Source organism: Plectropomus leopardus, chromosome 6 (genome assembly GCF_008729295.1).
Source record: "Plectropomus leopardus isolate mb chromosome 6, YSFRI_Pleo_2.0, whole genome shotgun sequence".
Lineage (NCBI taxonomy): Eukaryota > Metazoa > Chordata > Actinopteri > Perciformes > Serranidae > Plectropomus > Plectropomus leopardus.
The window spans coordinates 33,312,822-33,337,897 of NC_056468.1; the positions used below are offsets into that span (position 1 = coordinate 33,312,822).

General features: G+C 37.9%; 1 protein-coding gene across 1 annotated transcript; it reads left to right on the forward strand.

Moving 5' to 3' along the window:
- The first annotated feature begins 1,129 nt into the window (after positions 1-1,129).
- On the forward strand, positions 1,130-24,693 carry LOC121944174 (metal cation symporter ZIP14-like). The gene is given in 10 exon segments (XM_042487878.1): positions 1,130-1,424; positions 4,148-4,152; positions 5,848-5,924; positions 5,927-6,029; positions 12,386-12,555; positions 15,406-15,528; positions 18,603-18,776; positions 19,641-19,875; positions 19,980-20,164; positions 21,251-24,693. Coding segments are annotated over 10 exon segments (1,476 nt in total). The 5' UTR covers positions 1,130-1,173; the 3' UTR covers positions 21,404-24,693.
- Positions 24,694-25,076: the final 383 nt, after the last annotated feature.

Sequence of the window (25,076 nt, forward strand, 5' to 3'; positions counted from 1 at the left end):
ACATTACATAGCTGGTTGTTTCATGTGTTGTCTGGTGAATGTGTGCTGTAATTGTCTATAATTGTGTGTAATTGGCAGCTGTGTTTATCCCGCTGGTTTCCTCCTGCCTCTTTGTGCTTTGTGCTGTCTAACACTGGGCCTTTAAATCTGGCATAAGGATTGGTCTTTTACCACCTCAACAGCTGTATATTCACATACCTAACACTGCATAGTGCAAAATAAATTCAGTCCCCACTTGAGTTATATGCCAATTCTCTGTTTTGTTTTTTTGCACTGACCTTCATTTATTGCGTCTAGTATTTAAAACTGTTAAGTACCAAAAATGGGTACTGAATTCCTCTAAAACTTCTCTGTTTTGTTACTTATTAGTTGATCAGATTTTGCTTAATTTACGTTAGAATTGTAGTATTTAATGTGTTCAATGCTTTTATGTAGCTGTGTGTGTTGAGATGGGTTCACAGATGGGTTTTGTAATGTTTGACGTTTTTATTAAATGTGGAGTTTTTTGTAAACAAAGTAGAGGTGAGCAATATGGCCTTAAAATAATATCACAATACTTAAGGGTATTATAGCAATACTGACGTTTTTATGACAAAATACAGAAAAATATATATATTTCTTAATTTTAAGAACATGTAGTTGCAACAAAATCAGTAAATGATTAAAAAGTTACCATTTAGGCTAACTTAGTATCCTCTTTTGGAAAAAATCCCAGAAGATTCTGGGGGTTTTTAACCTACCTGGACCTTTTAGCTTCGCCATTTATCCTCTCCCCATCTGCTGTGTCGCTGCCCATCATACCCCCTGTAATGGTATGACATTATTATATCAACAAGTTGGAATATTGCCATTTTCATGATATGATTGTTGTTATTATTATTATTATTATTATTATTATTATAATTGCATAAAAAATATTCAGGTATTATCTTGAACGATATGATATAGCACACCCTCAAACCAAAGTTATGTTTACTGCCTCTATTGCCAAGTGAATAGTTTAAAGAGCAGTGGGGTTTTTTGGACCTAGTTTTAAAAGTTTAAGTATTTCTCTTATTCTTGTCCTGTCCTTCCCCCACAGATCAACGTCTGCCAGCCAGGGAAGAAGCCATGCTTATCTGGTCCCCTCATGGCCGTGCCGCTTTGACCGTCACCCGCCTCCAGTCCCAGCTGATGTTTGTTCTGGCCCTGGCTGTGCTCGTCTGCCCCTTGGGCCGAGTGACATGTCAGGGGGAAGGTCAGACACCGTCCCCTGCACAGGTGCTCCAGGACCTGCTGTCCCGCTATGGAGACAACAGCACCATCACGGTGCCCCAGCTGCGCTCACTGCTGGCTCTCCTCAGCAAGGGTCAGGGTGAAGGTGACAGCGACAGCAGCGGTACGGCTGAGACACCTACAGCAACCTCACCTCCCAAATCCAACAGGTCCAAGGTGAGAAAAAATCAACCTCTCATCTTCTTAAAACACTTTAGGTTTATGGGATTTCCTGTTGTGGCCTTGTATTACAAGTGCAAATTAGGTCTTTGCACCAGAAGCAAACGCATTTTGGTTTTAATAATGTTAAGTTTTGCCTGCAGGTGTTAACCAGAAAACATGACATAAGAATAAAATAATAGTGTGTCAGATATAAAAGATACAGAATTAATAGTATGCATTTTTAGAAACTCTAAACGGATGATGACAGTGCATAAAATGCTCGTTTCAGTTTCCCAGAGTCCAAGTTGGTGTCTTATACATTTCTTATTTTCCCTACCAGCAGTTCCAACCCAGACATATCTTATATACACTGAAATAAAAGAGAAAATGCACCACATTTTAATATTTGAGGACATTTTCTTTTACTGTCAATCAACTAATCAATTATTCCGCTAATTATTTCAGCACTGCTACAAAGTTTAATACATAATTTAAATAATCTTTCTATGGATTTAAAAGCTTTCAAAGTTGCTTCATTATTAAACAGTTTATAACTTTATTTTATTGCATTCTTTTACGACTGCTCATGACATTGATCTGCTGCCGAGGCAGCCCCGTCATGAGTTAGAGATCTTCATTACTAGTAACTGTTCAGTGCTGGGCCCAGTCTAAATTATGTTCAGTCTAATCAGGTCTGGGTGGGATCCTGCACTGGTTTTTTACCATCTATGTTTTAAGTATTTTTTAAGTTAGGGTGTAATTTCGACAGTAGAGGGCCAGCTAGGTAACTACTAGTTAGATTGTAACTAAATAAACTTCTAAATTGATGGCACCATGACTATTTGTGGCATAACCTAACTAGTTTGAATGTAAAGTCATAACTAGGACAAGTGGCCAGTCAGTAATCAAAGGTAGAGTCCCGCTGTCATGGTCACTGTGAGTATTAGCTCTCTGGGTGGCATGAGCTAATTTGCATTGGAGCTCATCCAAGTCAGCTAGTTTGTGTTGCGACATGGCACACAATCAACAAAAAGATGTTGCTGTGTGGCAGTAAAAATGCGGTTTTAGCATTAGTTAGTATAATACAGTGACATTTTAGGATTTACACCTACCCAAGGGCCATGTGTAACTGTTGAGTTGTTATGTGGAATTGTAACGTAACGTATTTCCATGGTGCAACTGCTTTTGGTTAAGTAATACACAAATCACAACTTTTTTGGAACTTTTGTGGCCTTTATTTGATAGGACAGTTAGAGACGTGACAGGAAATGAGAGAGCGGGGATGACATTCAGCAAAGGGCCGAATGTATATCCTTCCGTTGGACTCGAATCTGGAGCCGCTGTGACGAAGACACATAACCTCTGAAAATGGGGTGCATGCTCTACCAACTGAGCACCTGGCGCCCCAAATCCCAACTTATTAATATGTTTGAATATAACTAGGGCTGTACTTAACAGAAGAGACACCTTCGGCTGAAATTCCACCTTCTCTTCAACGAAAGTTTCTCTTCAAAACTAGCGTTTGTTTTTCACTTTTTTTTTCCTCAGGCTGGCAGAATTTTTCAATTATATGCAATGCAAACACTGCGTATTTACTCTATGTTACAAACACCAGCAGTGTGACACGGTACTAAGCGTCTGTTTTGCACTGAGCGCAGCAAATATGGAATCTTTAATGGTCTCAAAGAGTGGAAACATATGTATTGCTGGCCACAAACACTAGAGGGTCCATCCTCTTATTCTACATACTTCAGCCTTTCATTCATCCGGAGCAGGAGCCAGAGGAAGCACTCCTCTTTGTGAGGCCATTTTTTATATTCTGTGTCATAGCAACCAGATGCAACCAGCTGAAAAAAAAAACACCTCGTGTTTAGTGCTCTAGTGCTCTCTGCTGAGTGTTTTCGGAAGAATGCAGCATGTTGGATTGTTGCATTCAGCTTGATTAAAAAACAGACTCTTATTAAGGTAACACCAACGATTTTGCAACCTATGAAAATTTGGTCGGACAAAATTATATCAACCAACCAATCGACCAGAAGGTGTCAACGCTAGTTCTGAAAGGGCTGCTGTCCTATCCACTTAAGTGGATCAAAGTGGACTCATAATCAGTCCTCATCTTTGCATGAGTAAAATTAGCCCCTTCAGTTATAGCTGCATGTTAATTAATGGTGCATCACACTGATGCCACTGTTGATGTTCTTTGTCTGTTTTGGGTTTTGGCCCTCTGCATTTTGGATCAGGACCGTTTATTCTTGCTGCCCTCTGTGATCAGGTCTTTGTGTCACAAAAAATATGTTCTGCACATCTGGTGTTCAGTTTGTCTAATTAGAAACAGTGACGTTGCACCCCTGAAGAACTACAGGTAGCGTAGCTGAAGCTGGATCTGTACTTCTCCGTAGAGCTGTTTGAGTTCAATATACCTATCGTGTGTTTACCTTCTTTCACTGTCTTGGTATCGCGTGTGATGTAGAGTGGCGATGGTTGCTTATTCACACTGGAACAGGGTGTTGCCAGTGCCACAACTGGCTTCTTCTGGTCTTGACAAACAAAGGAGGTTCATACAGTAACGGCTTTTCAATTGCCAGTCAGTTTTGATGATTCAAACAATGGAAGTTCAGGGTGTGTCCGATCAGTTGTCAGGGAGCTGATGAGTGTTGAATCTATGGAAACTGTATGTGCTAACAAGTGTCGCACAATGTGTAAATATTGGATGATAACCAACGAAAAAAAGCACGAGTGCATCCTGCTCCCCATCAGGTAAGGGCAGGACGGTGCGGCTGAACAATAACGTAAAACCTGAAAGCCAGAAACTAAAGGAGACACATAAAACTACTAAAGCAACTTTGCTAGATACAAGCTGTCATCCAATCCGCAATCTCCACCAGCTACGCAGTCATGTAGGAGTTGTCTTCATGTGGTATCTCTTTTGTGGCCCTGACATGTAGGCCTACATTTTTGAGGAGGTGGATGTTAGTTGTGTCAGTACCTCCGGCGGAGCCTCAGAGCCCCCCAGACACTGAAGCAGAGGAGTAAATCCAGCTTTAGTCCTGCCTGGAAGAAGCAGGAGCCACCGGTGCCAGATAGCTGAAATATTTAGCATAGTTCCCATGCTTAGTGTCGTGGATGATTGACTCACTTGCTGATCTGCTTTTGAATAGATTAAGTAATGGTGGCAAAACTAAAAACTCATCAAAGAAATCAGATAGAGCCATGGGTAAAGTTCACATGTAGTTCAGGTTTTGGAAAGGACACACACCATTGTCGGCTCTGACGACAGCCCCGACAGGTGCTCTTTGGTGAGGCAGCTGAAAGTACAAAAAAAAAACAAGATCCAGCAAGTCTCATATTGATGCAGACAGCCAGTGCCTTGGTTTTTTTTCCATGATCGTCTGCATTAATTTGAGACTTCCCGGATCTTGTTTGTTGTATATTCATTTTATAAAGATGTGTGACTTGTAGGACAGAAATAAAACTAATATTCACCTGCATGTTGACAGAGTCATTCATCACCAAACATGTTGCATTGAAGTATTCATAGCTGCCACACTGAATGATTTATTTTTCATGCTTAGAGCAGTTAATATAATCATCGAGTAGAACACTTGTTACATTTTCTGCGGTTGTGCAAAGCTCCTCGTGTTTTATTCAGTTTCACTTTTTGTCCTCAGGAGATTAAATTATAACTGGTTCCTATGTCCCAGTATAGAAATGAAATATTTACTCTGGATAAAGTTTCTCTTGACTTTTCAATGTGACTTTCGATCTTTGATCTGAGATTTTGACCTTAGAGAGAGGGACATTTCAGAAGTTGACATGTCCTATCTGCCTTTTAATGGCTGTTTGGAATCCCCTTCATCTGTATTTGTCCAGATCCACATTATTGGTAAACATTTTAATGTGCCATGATTAGCAGTTTTATTTCTCAAATAGTCTTGTGGCAAACACTCTACAATTAGATGTGATGAGAAAGAAAAATAAGGAAGTTTGTTCACTTCCAGTTTTATTAGAATTTATGTAGAATTGGTGAAAATCAGTATTAAGGCACCTAAAGCAGACAACATGTTATATATATTTATCTGGTAGTTGGTTAAGGGCAGTGAATAAAATTCTTTTCATTTTTGGATTATATGAATATTATATTTTTTTTAGGTGTTCACCTGTCTATTTTGGTCCAACCAACAAACCAAGTGACCAGAAGATATTCAACTTAAAATACAGAAAACAGAGATAAGTAGTGAATTCTCACATTTGAGAAACTGCAAACAGACAATTTTTGGTGCTGCGACCAAAGCTTTTTTTCACTCAAAGGTGATTTTTCTCTGGCTATAATTAAAAACGCCTGATCTACCTCTGAAAACATCCTGGTTGACTCAATGTTTTAAACTGAAACGTACACTTTTTTTAGACTGACTGATATGTTTTCATTTTCAGTTTTGCCTGCAGACACGCTGGCCGTTTACAGCATCAGCGAGCAGTCGCGGCTGGATGATGGGCAGGGCTTACGGGAGCTCTCTGCCCCACCATGCTGCAGCAGTTGGATGCCGGCACCTGCAGGGCACTGAAAGAGGAGGACTTAAGCAGTGACCCCCCCACCAGGCCGACAGACGCTGAAGGTGAGCGCTGACTTGTTACTGATTATTAAAAAAAGTGTTAGCTGTTTGTCTGTCTTGTCATCACTTAAGTAATTTATAAATTCCCTCCAATTCACATCAAGTTAATTTATATTCATTTAAAGGATAAGTCTTGTTATTTAAGAAATTTTACTTAACCTCTGCAAATTCAATGAAAAGACCAAAACAAATGCTGAGTTGATCCTTTTAAGAAGCGTTGTTTGTGTAGCTAAATTCTGATAAAGGTTAATTGTCTGTGCCATGAAACTCCAACAATTTTGCAAAACAGTCCAAAAACACATCCACCCTGCTGCCATATGCGCTGTCCTGTTGCTGTAAATGCTCATTTGTACACCAGCTGAAGATGGTCCCCAAAAAATTTGAGATTTATTTCTATTTGCAAATGTTTTTTTTTCGTTAAATGAGAGTATATATTAACAAGATTAAAGGCTTGATTGGGAACCAGTTGGCTTGGCACTGAGAAGTGCAAAGAGGGCAGGGAAGCAGGGGAGACGGAGTAACATGTTGTTGCTGGGCCTTTACAGGCATTGAATTTAATAATTTAAAAATATGTTACTAATTGGTATTAACATGTCTTGAATTAGTCTTTCAAAGTCTTTAAAAATGCAAATACATGGTGATTTTTTAATCTTTCTCTGTCTGATGTTGCATTGTGAGATCTCAATATAATTGGTAACAACTATTAAAAAAAAAAAACAACAAAAAAACAAACGCCTCTTACATTAATGTCACATAGATTAGGAGATCTGAAACAACAACACTGATTGGGATGCTGCTAGTTAGCTGTCCAGGTAGCATGGACAACATGAGAAAGTGCAAATTCAATGATATTTGGCTATTTAAGCAAGATTTTGTGGCATGGCTCGAGCTGGTACAAGGCTATGCATATGTTGTATTTTATGCAAAACTTTTTATAAAACTTGGCAAAATCAAGGCAGTGAAGTCCCACATGCAGTATGAGAAACAAAAAATCGCCAAGGAAACTGGCCAACATGTGTCAGGTATTTCCCAGTTCTGTTCTACTTTCATCTCCTGCACATATAATAATGCTACAATAAACACTTGGGCCAAATTATGCTTATTTTATTTTTTTATTTTATTTTATTTTATTTTATTTTATTTTATTTATTTCATTTCATTTCATTTCATTTCATTTCATTTCATTTTATTTTTATTTTATTTTATTTTATTTTATTTTATTTCTTCATTGTTGCTTAAATTGCTTAAAAATACAATAATTCTGTGACATAATTTTGAATATACGATTGTGATAATTAGATCTGTAGCTTTCTGGGCATTTTTCCCCTAGCATTAAAAAAATCAAAAATCTAATTCTACTAATTTCTTGCAATTTGTGGATCATTTTCTGCAAAGTTGCCCATTGCATTATTATTTTCCATGTTTTCAACATAAATAAAACAAATGTTCTCAGGTTTCAGGGGTTTAAATGCAGCACAAAAATATGATGTCGATCCAGGTTTCAAAGGGGTAAATCTCACTTGCCTTTAGCTGTGTTGGTTTTGGTCTTTACATGGGATTTGTGAACAATCACAAAAATATTGAGTATCAGCAGCCTTATCCTTTAACTGTACCTCTATTGTATGTTCGATGAATATTAAGAATTAAGTACATTTTGACACTGATGCTATTTTTGTAGTCTTTTGGTCAGACTTAGCTGTTTGCTGTTTTTCCGTTTACAGCTTCTTTTTATGTCTCATGAATATTTAAACTCATTTGCTCCTTCTACAGTGACTACTTCATCTGTCAATGTCTTACTCCATTACAAGTTTTTTTCCTTATTTCTTACAACTGTATATTCAGCTCAACGCAGCGAGACCTTGAAAACACATTTCTTCTCCAGATCTGAGCTCCAAAATGTGTGTGTTCTGTTGCCTGGAGACAGTAATATCATGATGTCCCCAAAGGAGATGAAAGCCAAAATAAGCAGGCACAGATAGCCAAGGCTCAGATTGTATTTCTTCGTTTGGCTTTTACGCCAACACATCCTTCTATTCTCCACGATCCTGCCTCAGTCAGCACATCAAGTATGTAGCAGAGATCTCATCCAGGTAAAGACAGTCAGACAGGAAGCCGTTCCAGCAACAAAGTGCTCCTCTTACCTTCGCTGCTGACTCACTGTAACTCCATACAGACTGCAGGCTGTACACACCCATTAGGATGTCCTTGAGAGTCCTAGAAACCATTTTGGCATCTCCATCCAATTTAACAAACCTTTAAGTTCTTGTTGAGTAGAGGCTAAATTGGGATTGCAGTATGTGGCTTTCTAATGACAGACTTGGAGATTTTGGTCAACTTGTGTGATGTTTTGCCCCTCAGTGCTGCAGCACAATTGATGTCTGAAAGCAGTAATGCTTCAAGACTCTTCACAGTACTTTATAAGTTTCCACTAAAAAAAAAAAAACAGCTTTCAACATGAATGTGATAATCGTGGATAAGCCTCATATTGTGTTTTTAAGTGATTACATTGTGCCATAAGTCAGATGCTTTTGACCCAGTTTATGGCATCCTTTAGCCGGTAGAGGAGGAGGTTTAATGGCTCGGAGCTCTCTATCTTTCCCTCTCCACTGACAAATTTGTTTTCTCTTATCATCCACTCATATGCCCTCAGCTTGCCTCACACTTGCCCTTGCAGACAGCTTATTTTGGCTTGAGAGTTGTTTTGCTTTGCCTAGGCTGTGGAGATCTGCCAGCAGCGGGGAGGCGGATGCCATGGAAATTCACCTCTGCTGCAGATCTCACCGACTTGAATATCCTGATTTTTTTTTCTCATTATCTAAATATGTCATGTGTTTCAGAGATTAGATAACTCAAATCAGATAAGATGTACTATTAAAACAAATCGATGGTCACACTGAAGTCAAATCTATCCCTCCGTCAGCCAGCACCTTTTACCTGTTTTAATGCTGTTAGTGCTGATTTAGAAGTAACCTCTCTTAAAGGGATGGTCCACCGATTTACAACCAGCTTTGTAACAAAACAATGTGGTTAGTATGTTCTTCATCTAAACAGTGCCCCCCCCCCCCAGCAAAACACTATCAAGTTATGTAAATTACAACATTTGGCAGTGTATCTCTGGTTTTCTCTGGACTTACACATTTTCGTTTTTCCCCCTTGACACAACGCCTGGCAGCTGCTCAAGTTGGTGTTTGACTCCTTGTCAGCAAAACTTTTGCACATAATCAACCTTTTTTTTCAGTGGACCTCAAAACTGTGTTGGTGTGATCTATTTTGAAGAAAAGCACTCTAGATGCTTGCAACATTAATACTTTTCGGTCCCTTTCCAACTTAGTGACTACTTTTCTTTCCTTTGGGGAGTTGTGGTTGTGATATTTCATTTGGCGTGCCCCAAGATTCAGTCCTGGGCCCCGTTTTTTTCTGTCTCTACATCCTGCCATGAGGTTCTTTCAATGGCCAACAGTGAATCTGTTTTCACTGCTATACAGATGACACACAGGTCTATGTCTCTACTTCACTTAATGATCTCAGCTAAGTCGACAATCTCGTAAATTTCAGAAACCACTGATTGAATCAATCAGAAGCTAAGAATCAAGGGGCATATTGTGATAGCAATTTCAATGTTGAAGCAAACGTTTAATTTGTCTCAGTATATATTTTGTCACATAATTTGTTGAATAACAATTAGATCTTCATTTTATGCTTCTTTTTCCATTTTTGTGCCTTTTTTCTACACGATTAAGTGCTTATTTTCCTCCAGACTTAAGTTGTACCTTCATCCAATGAAGAAGTCTGCTTCTGCCTACACCACCAACTATCATGTTGAGTTTTCATTTCCTTTCTTAGAATTAAGATTGTTATCTCACACCACAGAAGAAGGCCTTGAAGCTCTCTGTATTTAACTTTTCCTTCCCATAAATTTTACAGTTGCTGAAGCCTCAGACAAAATGCATGAAGGAAAAACTGATGTCCACAAACCTTATTCCTTCCACAGGTATCATTTAAGGCAGTGTTTCTCCACCTTTTTGGCTTTTAACCCTAATAAGGAAAGCAGTATCTGTCACATGATGCATGTGTCTGACTTGTGACTAGTTAAACAAAAGAGTGATGTTTCTTTCCTAAATTGTTTCATTTGAATCATTTTTAGGGGCAAAAAGAGGCGAAACTAACCAGTATTTCACAATTTATTAAAAAATTGAGAAGAAAAAATTAGGTCAGTAATACATATATAATTTGTGTAACAAATATTTGGTTTTTTTTTTCCTTGTGCCATTGCAGATTTATCTTTCAATTTTTTTGGGCAGGGCACCACACCGTCATTTGGGAACCATTGAGTCACATACCTCTGAGTCTCGACATCACCTTTAGATAAAATGATATTTCGTGTTTGAGAAGTTGAGTTATATAAACTTAAATGTTGTGTAATGTAACCTTTTATTATCCAAAATGACATGTAGATTTGATGCAAGAATATGCAGCTTTTTTGTTGATTCAGAGTTCAAGAGGACTTTACAGCTGTGATACTGCACATTTTAATGTTACAACTTCCTTCTCCATCCAACCTTGCTGTCACTCAAACCTCCAGTGTGGGGCTTTTCTTTCCTGAGTGTGACAGTGATCAATGCCTTCGCTCTCACCGGAGTCTTCATCATACCCCTGATGAAGACACGCTTTATGAAATACGTGCTCATCTTTTTCATCGCTCTTGCCGTTGGCACGCTGTACTCCAATGCCATCCTGCAGCTCCTGCCAGAGGTTTGCCATCCATCCATCCATGTTTCTATCTTTGGTTTACACTTTTTTCACACCCCAGTAAACTTTTTTTTTTTTTTGTTTAATCCTTTAAAAATAATAAAAGTTGAAATCCCCTCACTGTAGTGCCACACGGCTGATTACAAAATAGTGCACCTTTGGCCAAGCGCTCCTTTTTCCTGTGGTCATATCGGTTTCCTCTCCTTCCTGCCTTTGTGCTCTCTGTGGTTTTCTCGGGCTCTAATAGACACAGTGGAAATCTTTTTGGTTTCCCTCACTGCATCACCAATCATCTGGCGGCACTTTTCTGTTTGTGTGCACTGTATGTTTGCATCTCTGTCTGCACCTTTTGTGGCTTTGAGATCTAGGCCAGCTGTGAGGTTTTTATTCTGCAAGGTTTGAGGGAGCGATAGCTCAGCTCTGTCACAGCAGCATGTGCACGACAGACTTTGTGGCGGTGATTCATACGATCTGTTTGTTGGCTTTAGGATTCATACATTTAAGTTTGTGTAAGACAATCCTGGAGAAATGGGGCGCGTCCTTCAAGTTGAAATGTGACCCCTTGTTAGCAGTGCTCCTTCTGCCACTGCAGGGCTATTTAAAGTTAATTTGCCCCCCTTTTGTGTCTGCAGTGATAGCTGGTGTGTACCCTGAGGCTAGGACAGTTGCACAGATGCACCTGAGTGGATTAGGACAAAAATGTGTGTGTTTCAGGGTTTCCACGTTCATGGAAAACCTGAAAAAGTCATTGAATTTCCCAGTCAGGTATTCCAGGCTTGCAAAAGTTATGAGCAAAAGTCATTGAATTATTATCCTTTGAAATCTGAGCAAATCGGCTTGATTTCTTTAAAAAATGTGAAGAGAGTAATCAGCAACCTATAAGTAGAAATTGGCCAAAAAATTGCAACAAATTAGTAAAAATTAATTGAAAATTAGCTGAAAATAAGCCAAAAAAACGAAAGTAAAAAACAAACAAAAAGTCCTCAAACATAATAGTTTTGTAACATAATCTTAGATAAACAAATATGTATATATTTTGTTGATAATTCTACATACAGTCTTGTCCTTAGCTATCATTTACATTTATTCATTTTCTCCCCACCTCTCCCTTCACTTGTACCAGTTATCTGAAGTTATGTCTACATTTGATAAGTTTCTAAAAATCCAGGGCCAGAAGGGCAGGGAAAACATTTATCATAGGTCCTTGAACAGTCATGAAAAAGAAGTTTTGTCCATGAAAATGTGTGGGGTTTGTGCACAAGTAAACTGTAATTTTTACTTTACTTCCTCTCTCTATCAAAATGCATGGGGTTTAAGGACTGCTTCAAAGGGTGATTATCCTGCAATGCAAATGAAAGGTGGTGTCACTTCTGTTGATCTGTTTTCAGTGAACAAATGCAGCTGTGGGGGAAAAAGGTGTCTTTAAAATCTCTTTTTTCTCAGGTTGATTCATTCAATTCTTCCTTTCTTTTCAGGGAGTTAACTGGTTGGTGATCTCTATTTTTTTGTTCCTCAACCTGGTGATTAACCTGAAACAAATCAGTCCAAAACTAACTACCTCTCTATCTGTTTCTTCCCTTGTTTCCTCTGCCTCCTGTCTCGTTGATCAGTGTGGGGTTATGGGATCCTGTGTGTGACACTGATCTCTCTGTGCTCGCTGGTTGGGGCGAGCGTGGTGCCCTTCATGAAGAAAACCTTTTACAAGCGCCTGCTGCTCTACTTCATAGCCCTGGCCATTGGCACGCTGTACTCCAACGCCCTGTTTCAGCTCATCCCAGAGGTAGTGTCGATGCTGTCGTGACTCACTTAGCTGCAGCTCCTTCACAGAGCAAGGTTGCTACGCAGTGTCGAGGGAAGATGATGAGTAGGATGACTTATTGTTGTGTATAATAACTCGCCATAGAGTGCTGTGTTCAAATTAGCAGCATAAACTGAACTGAGCAATGAGAAAAATCCCCACCGTAATTACAAAAAGAAAGGTTGAAATCATGAAATGGGTGAATTGTCATAGCCACTCTACTCACTTCATTTCATATTATATATTTAAAAAAAATCAACATCTACAAAATATCTGTTTTTCTAGGGCTGCTCCCTACAAAAGCAGTTTTTGGAGAATACGCAGCAAAGAGTGGAATATAATCAGTCATGATATAAGTATGTGTGTTATTTAAAAGAAGCTGTATGCTACATTCAGAGCATAACTATGATTTAGAGTCTTGGACGAGATAGTCTGCAACGTAGACTGTAAAATGATGGACGTAGCTACTGTGACATCACCAGACTCGTGTTTTGATGCTTCGAGTTTGGCATTTCAGCCGTCGCCATCTTGTTAGGGTTTTTTTGGATCCAGGTGTGACCATATTGGGCGAGAGGGTGGGTCTTTCTTTAGAGCTGTACTATCTGCAACTTGAAGCCTTAATGAAATGAAAACAGATGAGTTATATAAAAATTTGCCCCCTGTGCAGTTGTCGTGAATGTTTAAATAAGCTTTAGAGACAATTTAACACGGGTCTGTGGGGATTGACTCACCTTTGGAGCCAGCCTCAAGTGACCATTAGAGGAACTGCAGTTTAGGATCTTCCATGTTGGCTTCATATTTTAGCCGTGCAAGTAGCCGTTTGGTTTGCACACAGTTTTTAACGTAGAGGTGGCTGAGCCGGTGCTAACTCCATAAACTGAGTTAACACTGACAGTGCTGACAGAGCCTACACCGATAACTGGGGGAACCAGAGAGTCGGCGCTACCATTCTGCAACAGTGCTGTCCCATTGTCAGCAATAATCAGGTTTTCAAGACTTCTTTTTTTTTCGTTTTGCCTGTCGATTATTCCGCGATTAATTGATGAGTTTGGTCTATAAAATGTCAGAAAATGGAGGTGAATGTCAATCAGTGTTTTCCAAAGCCCAAGATGACGTCCTCAGATGTCTTGTTTTGTCCCGAGCTCAAAGATATTCAGTCTGCCGTGTATAGAGGAGGAAAGTAATGACAAATTATTCAAATTTGAGAAGCTGAAAGAAGAGAATATTAACTTTTTTTTTCTTTTAAAAATTGCTCAAATCCATTGTGCCATTATCAAATTAGTTGGGGATTAATTTGACGGTTAAAAACGAATTGGTTAATTGGTGCAGCTCTTAATCAAAACACGCACAGAGGGAGAATGACTTCAGTCTCTGCTCAGGACACAATTACTCCAATTTATCTTTACAAAGCAAAAAGTGCTGCTTTATTAATGATCTACATGTCGCATACAGCTCCTTTAATTTTTAATAGCAATACACACTCAATTGCCAGTTTAGAAATAGCTCAAACTAATGCAGCGTAAAACAGTCCTGCAATAAAACCCAACATTGTGGTTGTTATGTTTAGTTTTCATTGCCAAAATTTTAGAAACACGTCTTTATAATGCAATACATTTCAAAATACCAGAATATTATATCCTCACACCTTTTAAGTGTATTGGTGATTCATGATGCTGCAGTCAAGTATTACTTTGTTTGTGTAAAGTCTTACATAAGTTACCGTTAATCGTTAGAAACCTGATTTAAAGTAAATATAGCTGTAGTGTCTACAGAAGACATGTAGCCTCTGTCTAAATATACCTACAATATTTCTAATCACTTAAGGTTTCTCAACTTATAAAGGAATTACCCCAAAATTAAAAACAAATTAGTAATAAGTTACAAAAAATAGCCTTAAACTTAGCACACATTTAAAAATGATATATATTTTGTTACATATTTTGAATATAGTATTATAAAAATCATAAGTATAGACATTTTTCAATTTTTTTGGATACTTTTTGATTTTTTTTCTTCTCTCTCTCCTTTTTTAAAATTGTTTTCAGGTTTTCTTTTCATCTTATACCAACTTCTTGCAATTTCCTTCTTGACTTTTCCCATGTTTTTGAAGAGAACTAAATCTTTTCGCTCAAGTTTTAAAGATTTAAATCCTTTTGAAAGGCGTCTGTATGCAGCACAAGAAAAACTGATGTCTTTTCAGGTTTAAAAAGGTTAATAAGTTGTGTGAAGGAGGCCCTTGTTCATGGCGACACACTAAAGTTCAAAGTCAGAGCCGACTGTCAGGATGACACAACCCACAAATACGAAATTTGTTTATATGTTATTAAATGCTGTCTAGACGGTGTGCACACCCATCATGGGCAGGTTTACAGCTGTTGTGTAATTCATTGCATCAGTTCAGCTGGGATAAATACTAAAAAAAGATCATTTTTAAACCTCAGAGCTGAGAGCGGTTTGATTTATGGGTGAGACAGTTACATACATAATTCAAGCTGTCGCACAGATTGGAGGCTGCTTTGAAATCTCTCTGCAGTATCTGAAAAGGATGTAAACTCTAGTTGATGTAATTGTTCGTCAGCTGACCCTGACAGTCAATATAAACAGGCGTAAAATGTTTTTTACTCTTGAAACTTCAGACAGCTGATTCCGCAGCCAAGACCCACTTAGAGTTCAAGACAAGCAATTCAGCCAACCGCTCGCTCTCAAAAACCAGCAAAAATTACACTTGACAGTTTTTTCTAATTAACATGTCATTTTATAAAAAAATGTGCACATTGACTGACATCAGGCAGTAATAATGTAATAACACTGTTTTCTTTCACTGAATTTTAGGCCTTTGGTTTTGACCCCATGGTGGACTTCTACGTGTCCAAATCTGCCGTGGTGTTTGGAGGCTTTTACCTTTTCTTCTTCACTGAAAAGGTCCTCAGAGTACTGCTAAAACAGAAAAATGGGGTGAGTAAATGCATAGCAAAAATCATGTGATATATATTGTTTTATGAACACTTTGATTAGTTGAAATGGAAGTTTCAGCTCAAGATCAAATAAGACATAAAGTCGGTGCTCAAACCCATAATAATCACTTTAATTTTTTCTTTTTGTAAATAAGCGGTTATGAAAATTAAATCTTTATTCAATTTATTTTATTTTTCAGTTTGCTTTTTTTTTTTTTAAAAAAAAAAAAGTAATTTATTGTGTTTTTTTTCTTTAAAGGATTTTTATTATGATTTATTGTTTAATTTTGTTTTATGTTTAAATAGATTTATTTTTTTTTATTCACATTTTTAAATATCTTTTTGGTAGAAATTGATTTTTTATTTTTTATTTTTTTGTTTTTTAATGGATTTTCAATTTAAAAAATTAGATTAATTTTTGTTTATTTTGCTTATTTATTTTTAGTAAAGTTTGGTATAGTACATATAATATGTACTTAAATTATATATAAATTTAGTATAAGACCCACTGTACATGTCATGGCTCTCGGTAAGTATTTAGAAATTATTTCTAATGTTTTACATCCAATTTTGTTATAATAATAGAGGCTATCATTTATATTTCACTCTAATGAATAGGACTTTTTGCTGTTGCTGAAAGAGAACACTTTGCGGGGGGGCATGGCTCTGTAGAAAGACAGTGACAGATGGACTGACGTACACACACTTTCGTTGCCACATCCTCTTTTCAAAACTCATGAAGCGGTTACTGTAGGGAGGCATCATCGGACAGGTGACAAGCTGTGTGTGTGAACGCATGGATGTGTGGATGCATGCATGTAAGTGACGGCTATTGCAAATAGATTTTTTTTATTCATTTGTCCTCCAGTCCTTATTCAAGTAAACAAACTAAACCATGTTGTTGCTTTGTTATCAGGCATCTAAACAATTTCTCAGTTCCTTATTTGCTCGAGTGCTATCATGACACACCATTTATATTGTTCCTACTTTTACTGTCTATCAGTGAGAAGTATAACCTGTTTGACGGGACATAAGGGCCACAGGTGTTCACTATTCAAGTTCACAGCGCTGCCCTTACGAGTTTACCATTGGGGAATGTGTCTGAACCCGATATACGGAAGTTACTTACTGTAAATATTGTAGTAGATGGAAAAATGTGAAACGTATTCTTACATTGTGGAATTCACCTCAACGTTTGATCAGCTGTTTATGTTTTGTGTTGAAAAGGCATTTGTCAAAAGTCAACTGAGTATTCTTGTTTGCCACAGTGGAGATATTTGGTTTTGAAGAATAATTTATTTAAAAATTGGATGAGTGTTTTGCACACTTCACTGATGGTCTGCATGGCGAACTAAGATCAAAAAAGTTTAACTTTAATTCGTTGCACAAAGCAACGATGGTAGGATGGACAAATAAATTAATGTAAGACTTTAAACAGAGATTTTTCACTTTTCATTTTTACACCATTAATTTAATATTCAAAAAATAGAGAGACAACATAACATTTTCATGCAGGATTGCATGATTTTATTACTTTATCAACATTTGTAAATTATTTATGCTCAAATACATCAGCATTATGAATTAATTAAAATCATTTCATATTTAAATAAATAATATAAATCACAGTTAAAATTATTTTAAATTCATTATTAATGCTTAATTATTCAACTCATTTATGAATGAACACAATATCATATTGGCCTTGAGGGAATTTCCTCAAATTTGGCACAAACATGAACTGATTAGAATCAGGTGGCAAGCATACATATACATATACACACACACTATGATTAGATTAAAATGAGCAATTATTAATTAATCAAGTCTTACATTTTTATTTACCTTTGTTAACATTTTTATTTCTTAAAATTTGTATTCATTTTTTATTGTTTTTATTGATAGTTTAAAAAAAAAAAAGATTTTCACCATGATTTCTTGTTTTATTTTTAGTGAATTTTTCCAATTGATTTTCTATGGTGATTTTTAGGGCTTTTTTTTGTTTGTTTGTTTTTTTGTATTGATTTCTGATAAAGTTTTAATTATTTTTCATTTGTTTTTTTAAATTTAAGTGATTTATGGCGGTGTGTGTGAGGCATCCATATTTTCACAGACATGGATGTAAACTGTAAGTGCATCTTGATTGGTGCACAGACGCAAACAGCCCCGTGGTGTTAATCATAGTTTCTTTCTAATGTCTAGTGTTGAATCCATGCATCTATTAAGGATGCTGTTTTTCATTTTACTTCATAGCTTTCTTCTACAGCTGTATTTCTTTTCCCTTTCTCTTCATGAAGTATTCATTCAGACTGTGGCGTGATTAGTTTGCATTTGTATGTCAAAGTTCTTTATTTAGAATAAACTGTGTACTCTTCCAGTGAGTCTTGATTTTGGCTTTTAGCCACCTGGCAGCTGTGCCTTTCCTGAATATTTCGCCTTGTGCAGAAGCAGTGTGTGAGGCAGTTGCTTTAACAGCTGACTGGTTGTTACAAGCACAGCACTGTTTCAGCTTTTGAAATTTACTTTTAAATCAGATTTTAAACTTAGCTTTGCTGAAATTACAAGCTGTAGGCGTTCATAGCCTTTCAATTGATGCTGATTTCATTCAGAAAAAGCAGCAGTGGATGTACAGTAGGGGGGTGAATGTGAGGCATTTGCTCCACCTGCTGGTTACAGCGTTCTCTGAGCCATATGGTGCAGCCAACCTAATTAACACATCGACCTGCTGATCCAATTACAGAAGCTCTTTGACCCAGATTTGCACCAAACAGTGCTGCTGTCAGCTTTTTTGTTTGACTGCTAGAAAAAAACCAATTAACAGCTCCAAATGCATCAGTGTCAACTTTACACAGTTTGGGGAGAGGTTTAATTTTTTATTGTTGTACTCAGAGGAGACTCTGTTGACTGAGATGTCAGGTTACGTTATGAAGCGTCTTTAGCAAAGTTCAAGGTTATTCTGTTTGGCAGGAGGGGAAATTTCCAGCAGTGATGCATCCGTCAAATCTATTATTTATATTACTTATGAATAATATATTGTGTATTGATCACAATGTGTGTTTTCTCTCCGCTCCTCAGAGCCACGGTCACAGTCATTACCCCGGCGCAGATCGTTACTCGACGCCCGACGGGGATGTGGAGGAGGGCGAGAAGGAGAAGCTGCAGCACAACGGAGAAGCCAGCAGCCTGGCTCTGGGAAAGGTGGACGCAGGGGAGGGCGAGCTCATGCTCAGTCCTGCACAGACACCACAGGTAAGGTCGGGGGCAGATGATGGAGGAGAAAAAGTCTCTCATTTGTTCGGTTGTTATTGTTTTGTGGTTATTTTTCACAATGGGACACGATTCCCTGCATTTTTTTTTCTTAGTAATTGGAATTTCATCTTTGAGAATGAGAGGACGGAAAACCAGTTTCTTTAGGACACAAGAGGGGATGTTACAGTCTTAAAATAAAAAGAATTATAATAATAATAATTAGTAATGAAAAATGTAACAATAATATAGAATGTAATGTAAAAATTACCCTTTTTTAAGATAGGAAAATAAAAATAATGTTTTTAGTCTCATATTTTTCTTGCCAGATTATTCCCCCTTTTAAATGAATATTATAATTTTATATAACATTTATTTAAAAAATATTATATATTATATAATATTAAATACTTATAGTTTTATATCTATAGGCTTCTAACACTTATTCCTATGACACAAGCTGAGAGGTTAACCAAAAAAAGACACACTCTTTGGTTGAACCGCTCATATTTCATAGATGTATTCAGCCTGTGGTGAGCGATAGGCACAAAGTTTAGAAGCAACTGCTTTAAAGGTACAGCGTATCAGATTTAGTGGCAGTTAATAATATAATTTAACTTTTCTGGATGCTCCATATATCCTACACACTGGACCTTTAAGATGCATCTGGTAATTTATCCAAAAGTCATGATAAATGGTACCTGAAATTCTGTGTTTATTGTTGAATTACCACTTTATTAATAAATTTTATGCATCAAACAATTAATCTATTAGTCTGAAAAATGATTGACAGATTAATCAACAATAAAATAATCATTAGTTGCAAGCCCAACCTCTAACGGGTGTCCCACGCTCTGTTTTTTCCAGGACTCCCAGAGCCCAGACAGCGGGGGGCGGTCCGGCAGCAGCGGCGGTGGCTGCTACTGGCTGAAGGGGACTAACTACTCTGACATCGGCACGCTGGCCTGGATGATCACACTGAGCGACGGCCTGCACAACTTTATCGACGGCTTGGCTATTGGCGCCTCCTTCACCGCCTCCGTCTTCCAGGGCATCAGCACCTCCGTGGCCATCCTGTGTGAGGAGTTCCCCCACGAGCTCGGTGAGTCGGCGGCTGCTAATCGCCGTCTCTTTGAACCTCCACTGGGCTGCAAGTCTCACCTGGTAAATTTACTTGTCTTTTTGTCGTTCTCTTCGTTTTACCAGGAGACTTTGTGATCCTGCTGAACGCTGGCATGAGCATACAGCAGGCGCTGTTCTTTAACTTCCTGTCGGCCTGTTGCTGTTACCTGGGCATGGGCTTTGGCATCCTGGCCGGCAACAGCTTCTCCCCCAACTGGATCTTCGCCCTGGCAGGAGGAATGTTCCTCTACATCGCTCTGGCAGACATGGTCAGTGTTTGGAGGGAAAGGGATGAGGTCCACACGAGGCGGGTTTCCATTAACCCTCAAATTACAGATATAAAATACGCCTGATGGAAACACGTCAATCAGGGTTCCTGCAAATCATTACGAAATCTTAAAAGGCATTGAATCTAACAATAAGGCCTTAATTTGCATTAAAAAGTCTTGAATTAGTCTTTCAAAAGTCTTAATAATGCTAAGTCATGGGATGTAGGATTGTTGTTATTTTTTGTTTCATTGTGGGTGTTTTTGACGTTGCATTTAGTGCTGAAACTGAAAGTATTTGGTGTACATTACCTGCATCAAAGTGTCTTTTCACTGTGTTTCTCGAGGATGAGTTTTGCTGGTGCACAACATGCTTATTTCTTATCCGATTACTTGATGGATTCATCTGCAGAATAATTTTAGATTACTAAATTAATAGATGGCTGCAGCCCCAGTTGCATTGTAAAATCTCAACTTAAAGGGTAATGTGTATTTTATTTGAAAATATATCTGCTGAGTGCCTCTTGCATAAATGTTATGCAGCTCAGGATAGTGGAACCAACAACATTTGAATTTTGTTTTTGGGCAGAATACTCCGAGCGGAGGATCTTCTGTCTACTAGTTAGCTGTTACTGTTTCCTCGCCAACAAAGGGGGCTGCACATTCACTAACAACTGGCTAAAAGATTTTGTGGCATGGCTTAAACCAGGACAGTTTTGGCTATTGTAAAACTGGTCTTAAATTGTATTCTGAGTGGCATTAAAAGTCTTTAAAAGTCTTAAATTTAACTCGCTCTAAGCTGTAGGCTCCCATTTATCAGCAAAAAAAGGCATAACAAAGGTGAATACTAGTCAAGCCACAAGCAACACAGAAAACAGATAAAGTGTGACACAAATTACTTTCACTTGTCGGGTTTCCATTAACCCTCAAACTGAGCAAATCGAAATTGCAAATATAAAATGTGCCTACTGGAAACGTCAATTAAAAAAAAAACTCCTATTTATCGTGAAGGTCTAAAAAAGTCTTAATTTTGGCTTTGAGAACAGTGGGGGTACGGTATTTATGAAGCTCCTTTTTCTCTCCTTTCAGTTTCCGGAGATGAATGAGGTGAGTCGTGAGGAAGAGGACGCAGGCGGCAGCAGCTTCCTCCTCACGTTCGCCATCCAGAACGCCGGCCTGCTGACGGGCTTCTCCATCATGCTCCTCCTCACCACCTACTCCGGGCAGATACAGCTGGTCTAGCACCGGATCATCCGGACCGACACCAGCCGGGACCAGTTTGACGTTCAGACCTCAGCTGGTTTGTGCTGGTGTGAACTGACCCCAGCAGGACGAAACCCTCTTTTATCTTCCTCCCATCCTCAGTTTTCTTGGAGTTTGGGGAGTTTGGCTGCTGTGCGGCAGGTACGCACACATCCTCTATCAAAAATATTCGAGTAGCCGTACATGCAGAGTTCCCACATGCAGTAGATCCCGAGCAGAGGGGGTGGCAGCCTCCTTTTTCATGTTTTATCAACCCTTTTCCTGACAGCTGCTCCCTCCAACCGTCTAGAATAATAACTGAAGCGGCGCCGCAGAGACGAGTTAGACTTCTGCTGTGAACATGAACTGACGTGCAATACTCCCCCCGTCACTCAGACGCTTCTCTTTCCCCCAGACTACTGATCAGCCATTTTTGGCTCCTGCTCTTGTTTTTTTTTTTCTCCTCTCGTCCTTCCCTCTGTGAATGTCGTTGAGCCTCAACTGTTGAGATTCAGCAGAGTATTTATATCACTAATCCTCCGTGCCCGCAGCACTTCCTCAGGAGGTGGGAAAAGCACAATCAGGTAACAGCAGCTGACGTCTTTAGAGTTTTTATCCTTCTTTTCCAGACTTTAACCCTCTCGCCTTTCCCCCTTTTTTTTCTTTCATTACATACCAAAAACAAATTGTTTCGGACCTGAACTGGAATTTGAATCAACTGTCAACATCAAACTGACTTTCAGCTGGACTTTTAAGTGTTGACGTTATATTTTTTTATACGTGATAAACATGAAAATCGGACTTTTGAAGACCAAATATGGGCAGACCATTGAGAATGGTGAAGGGCTACAAAGTGAGGGCACACTTAATTTCTCCTCAGTACGGACTTGTCTTCATCCTCGGCACGCAGTTCGAAATCCAGACAGAAGCCTGAGTCCGATACGTAAAACGACATCAAGTCAAGAGTTTGATATTTGTGGCTTCATCCAGATCAGATGCAACAACACTCGGCGTCCACGTCGATGTTTTTCCATGTAGTTTACCATCTGTGCCCTTCATTATTATAGCATTTAGTAGTTTTTTAAATTGTGTATATTCTTGATTTCAAAGTGAAAATCTCTGGTCTTCACACATCCTAACGACTATTTTTTCTCTAAATTATCTATTCTTCTACAGAACAGAATGCTGTAAGCTGGGTCATTTATCCACACAAATCGCCTGTTTTTCCTTTCAATAGTAATCAGCTACTATCATGACAGAAAATTTAACATATATAATGTATCAAGTTAGGTTTGTACCACAATCCCTCTGATTCTTTCTGAGTTATACTATGTGGCCAAAAGTATGTGGACATCCCTATATGCACTTTTTAAAAGTCACTTTTTAAATGTTACTGTAATTTATTTTATTTGCAAAAATACCAAAAGAAATTACTGTTTCTTGCCTCTTGGATGACAATATTTGCTAGATTTTTTTCTACTATTTGTCGACAGTGATAGTTATTTTAATATATTTGGATTTTTCACCATTAGTCCATACTTCCTGCTGCCCCAAACATTTTCAGTGAGTGGGAGTTACTCACCTCGACAGATAAACGTCTTCAGTCAGTCCTTAGTGTCCGCTTTACCGAGCTAGTTTTTCACGTTGGTTGAACAAAACTACACATTTTAATATGGGTTTTAAATTTTTGTTTTACGAAATACAATCACTTTATTGTCCAAAATGTGATAATTTACTTCAGTTTCACCATAAAATACATATACTGTATAATTCTCTATTCTGACATCAGTGCGATTGTAACAAAATACAATCCCCCCCCCAGGGATCAATGAAGTGATTCTGATTCTGATTCTGAAAAGACATGCCCCAAAAACATAGAATCAAAAATTAGTATATAAAAAAACAAGACAACTTTACAGTTCATGTAAAAGTATAAGCGCATAAAAACTTTTTTTTAAAAAAGACAAACCATTTGTTATGCATCAGATGGTTAAGCAAGGAATCAATCAACCGATTAATCCAGACTGAAAAGTAATTTAAGTTACATCTTAGATACATAAAACAAAGCCAGGTCCATAAAGAAACGGTTTTCCCAGTTTGGTGGCGACACGTCTTTAATATGTTTGTGGCTGAATGGAAGCAGATCTCTGCAGCCACGGTCCAGTATACTAGAAGAGACGACGCTGTGCAGCAGCAGATTATAGTTTTAAAGCAAGATGTTTAACACTGACATGAGTTTGGGTGTCCACATACTTTTGGCCAGTCGCAAATGGTTTATGATCCGTAATGCTGACGTTCAGGGGACCAGTTTTTGGTGTTTTTGTCATGATGTAAATTACAAACAACAAGCAGTAACAGTAGTATTGTATAAGGATGAAACAGCCATTATCACCATAGCAACAGTGTCCTATATGTTACTATTAACACTACAAACATGTTGATCCATTTTTTTGTGGTACCGTGCAGCTGTATTCAGAGTCCAGGAGTTCACAGATTTTTCTCCGATCAGCACAGAATAAGTGATCCATAACCAAAACATACGTACTTTTCAGTAGATTAATTATGAGTTTAGAATAGAGCTGAAGTTTATTATTTATCAGCGATAGAAACTGGAAGCCGTGATTGGCCGTCACGTTGTATAAACTTAAATTTTCTGTTTTCTTATTCCTGGATGGAGAAGGTCGGCTATTGAAACGGGTACCGTGAGGTACAGTATTGCTGCTGCTTGATGTGTATGATGATGAATGGTAGATTAAGTTTTGTTGAGCCATACAATATTTATTTTATGCTTTACACCCAAGATTAATTAAGTATTCAGTTTCGGTTTACACCACAAGCCATGAAAGCAGACAAAAATGCAGTTGTCTTGTTTGTTTGTCTTTTATCTTTGTTTAAGTATTTTATTTTGAAATTGGACGTTTTAATAATGCATTGCACAATATATAACTATATATAGAAAACTGAAGTCAGAGCGTATACGCACATATAGAAACAGTACCTTTGGTCAGTAATGATTATTTAAATCTGATAATGTTTAGGTCAGACACACAACAGTGAATCAGATAATAAATTCAGGAGCACACAGACAATATTTCAGCTTTATTTGTGTCTCTTTTATCAGCGTCAAACGACCAATGTTTGACTCTCCGGAGATTTTGATAATTTATCAGACTTGCAACGCGTCATTTTGAAAAATATTGTACCTAATGTAACTTAAGGGGATCCTCATCAGCCTTCTCTGTGTGTCATGGAAATCTTTTTTTTTTTATAAACATCCTTTTCCAAGAAAACCATGTTTCAAGTGTCCTATTTGTCCTGTTTTATCACATAAACAGTTTATTTGACCAATTTAAAGATTTTATTTTATTTTTATTTGAACGTATATCAATGCAAATAAACTGCTCTCCCTATTGCCTCATAAAACAAAGTTTCAATCAGTGTAAAAGTGTAATATTCAGTATTCCTGTTTTGAGCCACTAAATTCAGCAGATTAGTTAACTGAGAGCCGCTCCAGCTTCAGCTGTGATTATGTGACAGATGGACGTCTCTCTGTTGGGGGACATAATGGTACAAATGATTAGAAAGCATTGCCATAACGACTGAAAAAGAAATTGTGTTAATAATCTAACAGCAATCTGTTTTTCTCTCCAAAATATGCATTTGTGTGTGTGTT